This window comes from Gorilla gorilla, chromosome 19, assembly GCF_029281585.2.
Source record: "Gorilla gorilla gorilla isolate KB3781 chromosome 19, NHGRI_mGorGor1-v2.1_pri, whole genome shotgun sequence".
Taxonomy (NCBI): Eukaryota; Metazoa; Chordata; class Mammalia; order Primates; family Hominidae; genus Gorilla; species Gorilla gorilla.
Window position 1 is genome coordinate 45,495,005 of NC_073243.2, and position 11,427 is coordinate 45,506,431.

Below are 11,427 nucleotides of genomic sequence, written 5' to 3' on the forward strand. Positions count from 1 at the left end.
AATAAGCAAGTTCCTGCTTACCTCTCTGGCCTCTCATTTCAAGGTATTCTACATGTATTTATGATATTGTTCATCTGTTCTCATTCATGTTCATTCTATTCATAGTTGCCCCTCCCCTTCTATCCGCAACAACCTCTTCTTAGTTTCTAGAACGCACCAAACTCTTTTTGCCTTGGAGCTTTGGCACCAATTTCCTCTTCCTGACATGCACTACCCTTGCTGTTCACTTAGAATGCTATCTTTGCCTGTTAATTTTCTTTCTCACCACTTAACTATAAGTTCCCTGTGGGCAAGGATCATGCACAGCAAAGACCCAGTACATAGCACAGTACTTGACACATAAGCATTTAGTAAATATTTGTTGAATAAATGAAAGTGTGGTCAATAAAAATCTCCTAGGATTTTATGAGACAGACTGATGTGTATTCTTTACCTTGCCAAATAACCCCAAGGCTTCCTCCCGAGTAGCTGGGATTACAGGCTCCTGCCGCCACGCCTGGCTAATTTTTTGTATTTTTAGTAGAAATGGGGTTTCACCATGTTGTCCAGCCTAGTCTCGAACTTCTGACCTCATGATCCACCCACCTCGCCTCCCAAAGTGCTGGGATTACAGGCATGAGCCACCGCGCCCAGCCTGCTTTTTCTTTAAATATACATAAACAAGTTCTGTCACCCAGAAATACTTCTTATATGTACAAAGATTTCCATTGCTTATTGTTTCTAACAATGAAAGTAGAAATTGATAAAATATGGTTAATGGGAACACTTCTATGTTTAATAATGATATATATTTAATGACAAAGGTAAATATCTGCTATGTTAAGTGAAAAAAAAAAGCTGCAAAATATATGTGACAGTACATTTTTCAAAGGCAAAAAATACTTGGAACTTACATGCAACTATGTGTGTATGAGTAAATGTGTGTGTATTTGGTTTTATATAAAGAATGCCTACAAGAATACACACCAAATAGTGTATTTAAAAAACAAGTTAGAGAATAATACGTATTGCATGATCCTAATTTTGTTGCAAAAGAAAATTTTAAAACTGTGCACTGTTGTAGTGTTCTGCTTTTTAAGGGCCAAACAATACCCATCAAACCACTGGCCTTGATTTCCTATGGGAATTAGAGGTGGGGTACTTGCATTTTTTACTTGATGGACTTAGTATTTGAAATGTTTATAAAAAACATTTAATACTTATATGAGTTTTTTAATGGATAAAGATAATTAAGAAAGGGGAAAATTATTACAAAAATTATCCTAACCAGTGAAATTCACCAACAGCTAAAATTTTAACATATATACATGCCATATTAATATATAGAATCATATATTAACCAGATTTTTTTCTTCTCACCTCTCCCCCACAGGAATAAATGAAGAAGAGGAAAAGAAAAAAGAAAAAAGCAAAGAAAAAATCAAATTGAAAAAAAAAAGGAAAAGGTATTTTTTTAACAGCATTTTAAAAAACAAAGCAGGCCTATGAGTTTAGGATGGATTATAAAATTTTATTTTTTGTGTATAATAGTTAATTTAATATTTTTTCTTCAACAAATAAGCTTTTCACTGAGCTTAAGTTTAAACTCTTAATATATATTTTGTCTTCATATACATGAAATTGACTAAAATATTTGTATTCTTGTAATATTACCATGGCTAATAAATTAACTTATTAATAGAATTTAATAGAACTTGTCATGCTGTCCAGGTGCGATGGCTCATGCCTATAATCCCAGCACTTTGAGAGGTCAAGGCAGGAGAATGGCTTGAGCCCAGAAGTTTGAGACAGGCTTGGGCAACATAGGGAGACCTCATCTCTGCAAAAAGTAAAAGAAAAATTATCCAAGTGTGGTGGCATGTACCTGTGTTCCCAGCTACGTGGAAGGCTGAGGTGAGAGGATTGCTTGAGCCCAGGAGACATGATCACACCACTGTACTCCAGCCTGGGCAACACAGCAAGACCCTATCTGCCCCCCGCCCACCAAAAAAAAAAAAAATATATATATATATATGTAATTATATGCACATACACACACCTTTGTATTTATATGTATTTAGCATGACAGTTTCATATATATATATATATGGTGGCTGATGAGGGTTGTGAAAGACCTGAAGGAATTTTTAGCATCACAACTTCCTTCCAGTCTTCGGCCACCTGTGCATTTTTACTATTAACGCTTTTAAAAACTAACTGGTTAAAGAAGTTATTGAAAGTAGTAAGTGGCCACTTCTCTTGTTAATGCGTGCAGTTTCATTCGTACTAGCATAAATTTGCACATACAGGCATTTTTTAAAAGCACTTAACCATAATTATTTCTAGTTTAGACCCAGTTCTCATACAGAATAGGTTGTAGAAACCAGGGGCTGCCACTTTGTAGTTTTTATAGAGCATTTAATACATGTATTTTAATATTTCAGGTATCTTATAAATTGGAAAAGTAGCCCACTTTCAAGCGTTAGGAGTTAACTAATAATCTTTAATATAAAAACGAATAGGAATGTAGAGCTCAGGGTTTTCTGTTAATGTATTATTAAATCATTTATTCTAGCACAGGAAGATGGATTGCTCACAGGAAACGATATCTGATAGTCTTCCAAATTCTAATACAGATAGTTCCCAATTTATGTGGTTTGATATGATCTTTCAACTTTATGATGGTGCAGTAGAAATGTACTTCAAGTACCCATACAACCATTCTATTTTTCACTTTCAGGACAGTATTCAATAAATTACATGAGATATTCAATGCTTTATTATAAAATAGGCTTTGTGTTAGATGATTTTGCCCAACTAGAGGCTAATCTAAGTGTTCTGAGCATATTTAAGGGCAGCCAGGTTAAGCTATGATGTTCAGTAGGTTAGGTGTATTTTGTGTATTTTCAGCTTCAGATAGATTTATCAAGGCGTAACTCCATCGTAAGTTGAAGTACATCTGTATATTTCTTTTTTTTTTTTTTTTTGAGACAGAGTCTCGCTCTGTCGCCCAGGCTGGAGTCCAGTGGCACAGTCTCAGCTCACTGCAAGCTCCGCCTCCCAGGTTCACGCCATTCTCCTGCCTCAGCCTCCCCAGTAGCTGGGACTACAGGTGCCCACCACCATGCCCGACTAATTTTTTTGTATTTTTAGTAGAGACAGGGTTTCACCGTGTTAGCCAGGATGGTCTCGATCTCCTGACCTTGTGATCCGCCTGCCTCAGCCTCCCAAATATTTCTTTTATAGTAACAGATTATTTATTTGGGCCTCTTTACCTTGAGCATCACAAACCTGAAATTAAATTAACTTTTCTGTGCACACTTAGCAGAGATAGTGCCCCCTGAAAGTGTTGCTATGCCACAGCCTGAAATTTTGCCTTAAAAAGGAGACTTCAGGCCAGGCACGGTGGCTCACTCCTATAATCCCAGCACTTTGGGAGGCTAAGGTGGGTCAATCACCTGAGGTCTGGAGTTTGAGACCAGCCTGGCCAACACAGTGAAACCCCATCTCTACTAAAAATACAAAAAAAAATTAGCTGGTGGATTACAGGTGGGTACCTGTAATCCCAGCTACTTGGGAGGCTGAGGCAGGAGAATCACTTGAACTCGGGGGAGCGGAGGTTGCAGTGAGCCGAGATCACGCCATTGCACTCCAGCCTGGGCAACAAGAGTGAAACTCTGTCTCAAAAAAAAAAAAAAAAAAAAAAAAAAAAAAGAAACAAACAAAAAAAAACTACTGGACCAAAAAGCTAAAGAAAAAAGTGCAGGCAGGGAAGAAGCTTTAGTCAGAATCCAGAGGTCAAGTCAAGCAGGGTCTTTAAAACAGGAAAGTAGACAAGATTTGAGAATAACAACTGAAGAGGCAAGGGTGCAGGAGAATACATGAGAAAATAAGCTTTAACAGATGATTGGAAGTCTAAGTAGACAAACAAGGAGGAAAAATGAACACAACATTACAAAAATAAGGGAAAACTGGGAGTCACTAAAGGAGGAAGGCAGTCAAGGAATTCACACACTATACAGACACAAAATAGCCTTGGAGCCCTGTAGTCTCCTGAATTTACGTTGGCACCTCCTTTATATCCGTCTCAGATTTTCTTAGTTTGAGTTTTAACTCCTAATATTTAGATCACTAAACTAAATCTTTAGATACCTTTTTTTACATTTTAAATTAACTCAGTTTCTGTCTTGTCACTCATATTTTGAGTTTGAGTATAGGTAGAATGTTGCACATCTCTTTAAGTAAGATCTTAAAAGATAGGGTTTTCTGTTTTTTTCTTTTCCTTTTTTTTATGAATATTAGAGGAAGGAATTGAACCAATTTTTCCAATTTAGTATTAGAGTAATATTTTTCAAAAGCACAATGATAACCCATCCTTTTTCATTTATATATAGCATAAACGCATCCTTTTGTAACTAATGAAAATTATTTTGTAATGCAAGTATTCATCTGTATCACTCTCCGTCTAGAGGGACCAAGTACTTGAAAAATCAGAAGAATTACCAAAAGTGCTTTTATTTTGCTAACTTTCAGCTTTCATTCATTCATATGAACGTACAATTATAGCCCTTTAAAATAGAGAATTGCAACTTTTGAGGCACTTTTAAGAAAATATGCGAAGTTATTATATACACAAGTGAATATAATAAGGCTTGGTGAATGCCCCTTTGTTTGCCTTTTAGGATTTTGAATGATATGACTGCATGAAAAACCAAAAATCACAGAAAAATAATTTCATCCTTACTGACTTTAAAACTCATTATGTTAGTATTGAGTGGAATAGATACTAGTTTTGTTGGTTTCTGTGACCAAGCAGCAAAAATTCTAAATTCATCGTTTTAAGGGAATGCAAATATATGAAGCATATTTTAAGTTTATGTTTATACTCCCTACCTTACTCCAAGAAGAATTTAAGGCAGTTCAAATCCCACTTAAATTTATCTATCAGTCATAAATGCAATTCTCAGTCAGTATGTATTATTATCCATAGGTCTTACTCATCCAGTTCCACTGAAGAGGACGCTTCAAAACAAAAGAAACAAAAATATCAGAAGAAAGAAAAGAAAAAAGAAAAAAAGAGTAAATCAAAAAAAGGGAAACATCACAAAAAGGAAAAAAAGAAGAGAAAAAAGGAAAAGCTTTCTTCTACACCTAATAGTTCTGAATTCTCCAGAAAGTAACTGAGACTTTGGCTTAAGCCGTTAAATTTAAAAATTTGTTTTTAAAACGTGTTTGCCCTTCCTTGGAATTTGCTATATATTATGCTTTGCAATAAATCACAGCCTTTTCCATATAGACATTTTTCGTATTTGGGACCATTATCCCTCTGGCAATATATTTTTAATATGCTGTAACTGTAAAGTATTAAATCAGTCTTGTTACTTGATAGCCATGCCCCAAGTATAGCTATTTGTGTATACTAAACACATCATTTTTGGTATTTGTGTCTCCGTGTGTTTGGCTAGTGTTACTACTTCATAAGTTCATTGTAAAATGGCTTTACTGCCGTCAACATGGGTCATCTACCTAGCAGTTAATGAGTATTGCTGAATCAGGTGTCCACCTTCCAATGATGAAGCAAGGTAAGGGGTAATGTTTTGCTCTTGACACAGAGAAATTTAATAGCTTTATATACTAAAATATAATATCTTTTAAAGATAGTGAAATTCTTCAGTTTTTTAAATCTCTAGGGATTTTTTTTCAATGTCGTAGAAGATGCAGCTGCTTAATGGTCTTGACTAAGACTTTTTAAATGAATGGTGTCTGCAGGTAGATGATCGTGAAAATATCTCTAACAAAGTTTTACTCTTCTATGAAATGCAGAATTTCTAGTACCTGCCTCCTTTGTTTTTGTAATAATTAAAATATTTCTTGTATAAAGAGATTAGTTCAGCCTGTTAGTAAGTCTGCAGAGATGATGCTGAGTTGGTTGTGATTTTTAGAATAGACTCCTGGGTTGTTTTACAAATGTGCCATATTGGCATGTCTTACAGTGATACCTCAAACACAGAAATTTTTATTTAGGAAGATAGCTAAATCTTTATTAGAACTGATTTTTATTGTATTCAGTATAAATTTTATGAAGCTTGTTTCTATGAGTACTGTGGAAAATTTTATAAATGTGAGCATATATATTTATTTTGTCTGACATAATTTGTAGTTTTAAAGCAAGTTTCACACTGAACTTATGTTTTCATAAATGACCAGTTTGGGATGTTTCTCTCTTTTACTTTAGTGGCAAACTCAAGAGTAAAAAGTGTCAAAAAAAGAATTGAGAATTTTATTCTGTACTTTTTAAAATTTAAGAGCCAGGGAGTTGCATCATGAAAGCCTTTATATAATAATGGAAATTTTATATGGGTAAGCATTTTCAAACACATATTAGTAGATATGTTTTTTAAATTTCTATTTTCACATTGATCAGTGTTACTTTGCTTAATACTTAGGTAGCCCTTATGTCCACTAAAGTAAATGCTTATGTTGTAGAAGCATCAAACATCAACCAATGTCATGGCACAGCACCAAAGATTGCAAATACCTCACTATGGTGCACTTAGAAATTTTCAAATTGATAACCTACAGATACGGCTGCAGGTGAATTCATGATAGTGAAATCAGCTAAGTATACTTAACCTCACAGGCTAGAAAGGTTTACTGATTCTTGTTTCACCTGGCACCCAATGTGGATACCCTCAGTAAGACTCAGGGAGCCTTATAACTCCTCTTAACATATGCTTACCCATGCTTAAATTCTAGGGAAGCTGTATCCACAGCCCTCTGCATTGCAGCCATGAGAGCTCTCACGCTTTCAGCCCTTCCATAACCTAATTTAGTCATTTGGGCCTCTCAAAAGGAAATGCTTTTGTTTAAATAGGTCAGTCAGTTACTGGGAGAAAAAATACAGAGCCAGTAGGTTTTCAGGGATTTGTTTTGCCTTTGCTGCTAGTTTTTTGAAAATATAGTTCTTCGATTATCAAGATTTTAAAAATCGGTTTTTAATATAAAGCTTTTTTAAAAACGAGGCTGGCACAAGTGCAGTGGTGTTTCTCTACTCCCACTGCTTGACTTGACTAGCCTTGAAAAAATAATAGTAAAATAAAATATTAAAAAATAATTAGAAAATGCTACAAAGGCAATGACCTCATTCCATTGAGTAAGATAGTTAAAAATGATAGTAATTGTAGCGAAATAGTTAATTACTTGTAAGTTTTATTACTGTTAATTGTAGAGATTATAAATTGGCTCATTAGGTTTCTGAATGGTGACACAATAATGACTGAGAAGAGCAAAAGTCAGTCCTCGTTAACTAATGTAGTATGCAAATTAAAATATTTTAATGATCAGTAATTTTCTCCCCAGAAATTATCTTGGTATTTCTAAGTAAATTTCCCATAATTTTAGCATAGTTTATGAAATTGAATAAAAATTTATTTTCACTGAAGTAATTTTCTTCTAATATGATATTATTATTGAGATTGGATGCAAATCTCATGAATACGTTTTAGAAGAAAATTAATGAAATTCCTTCCCAGGCAGTATGTACCAGAAGGAAAACTGAATTTAGCAGTAAAACAGTCCTGGTCATTCTAACTACCTGTATGATCTTGAACAAAGTCACTTAGTTTCCCTGGGCCTTGGTGTCTTTCGTCTATAAAATATTGTACCAGATTATCTCTGAAATCACTTCAAGGTTTAATATATATAATTATCAGTATTTTAAAATTCAAGCAATATTCACTTTAGAAATTATTATAACAACATTCTATAATAGTAAAGGTTGAATTTATTAATATAACAGTTAAACACGTTCAACTTCTTCAAGCAGATAATTGATATTTGGTTCATATTCTTACAACCTAATGCATGTCATTTTCACCAAATGCAGGCAGAATTTATATTTAGGTTTGCATCTGGAACTAGATTATCTGGCACTTTATGGCCATTATTTTTGGGTTGATGGACCTTCTCACCACACAATTTCCCCCTTTTTTTTTTTGCATATCATATGTTGGTTGATATTTCTCAGAGGTATCCCTATTTCTTCATACTTAATATACATCTCCATTTACATCTTTGGCTCTCTGAGGTCAAAACAACAATAAATGAGAAGTAAAACAACTATATGTGTTTGTATTTACAACTGTATCTAAAATTATATAACCCTAGTTTACCTTCAGAGTAAACTAGGCTGAAGAGTTGTTAATAATGTTGATAAAAATGCCATTGAATTCTTTCTTCAACAAATATTTATTGAGTACCTAACGTGGCAAACGCTGTGCTAAGTACTGGGGATACAGAGATAAGTAAGACACATTTGCCTCCCTGGAGGACTTCACAGTGTAGTTGGTAGGAGAAACACCAGAGCATACACCGTTATATAATTAGTGCAGTAATTGACATGAACATGAGTTTATAGAAACTCGGGGGTACCTAAAGTAGTCTGGATAAATTAGAAGAGGCTACCTAGAGAAAATAGTGACTGAATTGCAATTTGATTAAGGATAAGAATGAGGGTTATGGCAGTTCCTGACAGATTGGGTACTGTGAACAAACACCAGAGGTTGAACAAGCTGTGTTGTGTGTTTGTCAAGAATTACAAGCAATCTGGTGTTGCTGGTGTATCATAGGCGAGGCAGGAAGTGGTAAGAATTGAGACTACCATTTTAAGTTCTTAGGAACAGGAGGAAGGAGTCGTGTGTTCCGTGTTTGGGAGCTTGAACTGTATCTGTAAGCAATGAGACACCATTAAAGAGTTTTAAGTGGGGCCGGGCACAGTGGCTCACGCCTGTAATCCCAGCACTTTGGGAGGCTGAGGTGGGCGGATCACCTGAGGTCAGGATTTCAAGACCAGCCTGGCCAACTTGGCGAAACACTGTCTCTACTAAAAATAGAAAAATTAGCCGGACGTGGTGACAGGCACCTGTATTCCCAGCTACTCTGGAGTCTGAGGCAGGAGAATCGCTCGAACCCAGGAGGTGGAAGTTGCAGTAAGCTGAGATCACACCACTGTACTCCAGCCTGGGCGACAGAGCGAGACTCTATCTCAAAAAAAAAAAAAAGGTTTTAAGGAAGGAAATGACTTTTATTAGGGTTTGGTTTTATCAATTTCATAATCCGATTAATCCCACCATTTTTAAAAGATGAAATTGCTTTCATTAGAAGGCTACCTAAAATATAATTTGATTATTTTAGGCTCTATTATTAGACTCACATTTCTTTCTACGGTCTCATTATTATTTCCAAAAATTACGCAGTAACCTAAATCATCTAAAAACACATAAAGCTACTGTATTCTTTATTAGATCCATCCCCAGAGTTATATGTACATGTACATACTTTGAGATGTGTTTTGTTCTTAATTGTATTTTAGGTTATTTTTGACTGACTTAAATTCTATCACTATTTTAATATTTGTTAGGTCCGAATAAACCATTTAGAATATTTTTCAGTGTACAAAATGTGCTCTAATTTAATAAGGCCCCTTGCTTTTAAAATTTGGCTTAACCTGTGAAGCACAACTGCTTCAGAGTTACAGAGAGACATACCAGTTGGTCCACTGGATGAGCCCTGTGGTTCTACCTCAGGTAACCTAGTGATAAGCTAGCTCAGCAGGGAGTGCTTCAAGGACTCCAGCTGATCCTAGTGCTGAGACCAAAACTTCCTGGACATTGGGTGCCCAAGAACAGTAGGTTTCTTATACCAGTGTGACAGTAATCCCAGTTGCGAAGGCCAGTCTTCTGATCTCAGTATCTCCTCCCAACTCCTCTAAAAATAGGTAGAGTGGCAGAGAATTGGGGTGCCTCTTCTATAGCACAACCCATGATGCATCCAGTCATGCCTGACCCCACTATGCCTTTCCCACAAATTGGGAGGAGTTGGGGCAGTGAGCATTTTGCTAGCTCTGTCTGTTTCCTGCTTCTTGTGCCATTTATAGTCCTTGGCCATGAGCAACAAAAGTAGAATGGTGCCAGTGCCTTAACTAAATTTTTCTCAACCTAGATTTTCACCTGAGACAATATGGTAATATTATTAAATTACTGTATATCAAGATAGCAAATTTTCTGGGATACTTTAAAATCAAAGTTGTATCAAAGATCAAGAAGCACCCATAGAAGCTTTATAAACTTTCACAAAAAATAAGTGAAAATTCTTTGTTTTTATGGCCGTGTAAAATGTCATTTTTATAATGGAAATGTCTTAATTTTCAAACTTAACATATACTTTAAGCAATTTTAGTATTTAAACATTTGCAAAATTGTATTTTTGAATGTGAAGTTCAACTTTGGCAGTAGGTTGTTGCAATAGTGATCTGGCACTATGGTGCCAGTATAGCCACATAGGGTAATTTAAATTAATTAAATAAATGAAAAATTTTATTTTTTCAGTTGCATTAGCCACATCTTAAGTGGTCAGTAGCCACATGTGACTGGTGGCTACCATATTAGTGCAGATATAGAAAGAACATTTCCATCATCACAGAAACTTCTCTTAGTTCTGGTCTAGAAGATAACCTTAGTACTTGGTAGAAATTTTGACAGGCTAATGACGAAAAGTTTGTAACCCTGAGCTTTGCATGCCCAAGAAAAATAAGGTATTCTTTTTTATATATCAGACCAGAGAAGCTGTATTCAGCACATTTTGAAATGCTAGTTTTTGGCTATGGCCATACCACCCTAAATGTGCCAGATCTCGTCTGAAATGCAAGTTTTCTGACTACAAAAACAAAAACTACAGGACATAGTAGATATGCTCAGTAGAGCTGCTTAAAATAATTCCCTTTTTTTTCTGTTGAATTCTGTTACAAAACCAGGTCTGTGTTATAATAGAAAACACACTTATGAATAAAAATCTTTAAAAATTATAATTTGCAGAAATTAGTTTTATTTCTAGATTTCTAGGTGGTATTAATGTGATAGCATTAGGTGAGACCAGAGAACTCATTTGTTTTGTAGCTTTCATTATACAGATTATTTAGGAAATATATCAGCAAAGGATTTTTTGTTATGCTTATCTCTTGAAACAAAATATTTATTGTACAGATTATACATTGTGATTTTTTTGTTACTGAGTATATTGTTTGTGCCCAGAAAAATCTAAAAAGATGTGGGTTGACTTCTAAGAGATTTAAGAACAAGTCACCTCTAGTTTTTAAGATAGTTCCCCTGATATTTACCTATCCAGTACCATCTCATAAGAATAACTGCCTGTAAGTATCAGAAAGTTGAGAAATGCTGGTAATGTGACATAAACTTCTCATTGTTCTTCACTGAGATAGGATTGCTTATCTTGTTATTGATAAATTATTTAATTTCTCCTGAATAATTAGCATAATCTCATGTGATACAGAAACATCTTAATTAGCAAATAAATTTATACAAAGGAAAACCAATAAAACCTTAATGTGCGTTTAATAAAGTAACTGAATGATCAAAAATGCATCTGTGTCTT

At 34.9% G+C, this 11,427-nt stretch overlaps 1 protein-coding gene across 5 annotated transcripts in view; it reads left to right on the top strand.

Moving 5' to 3' along the window:
• The window catches only part of SREK1IP1 (SREK1 interacting protein 1), a 50,594-nt gene extending 39,181 nt beyond the window's left edge, over positions 1-11,413 (top strand). For all 5 annotated transcript variants that reach the window (XM_004058788.5, XM_063700730.1, XM_063700729.1 and 2 more), the window contains 2 exons: positions 1,373-1,445; positions 4,970-11,413. In XM_004058788.5, coding sequence (XP_004058836.1) covers positions 1,373-1,445; positions 4,970-5,159 — 263 coding nt within the window. In that variant the 3' untranslated portion in view covers positions 5,160-11,413. The remainder of the gene's footprint in view (positions 1-1,372; positions 1,446-4,969) is intronic.
• The last annotated feature ends 14 nt before the right edge of the window (positions 11,414-11,427 follow it).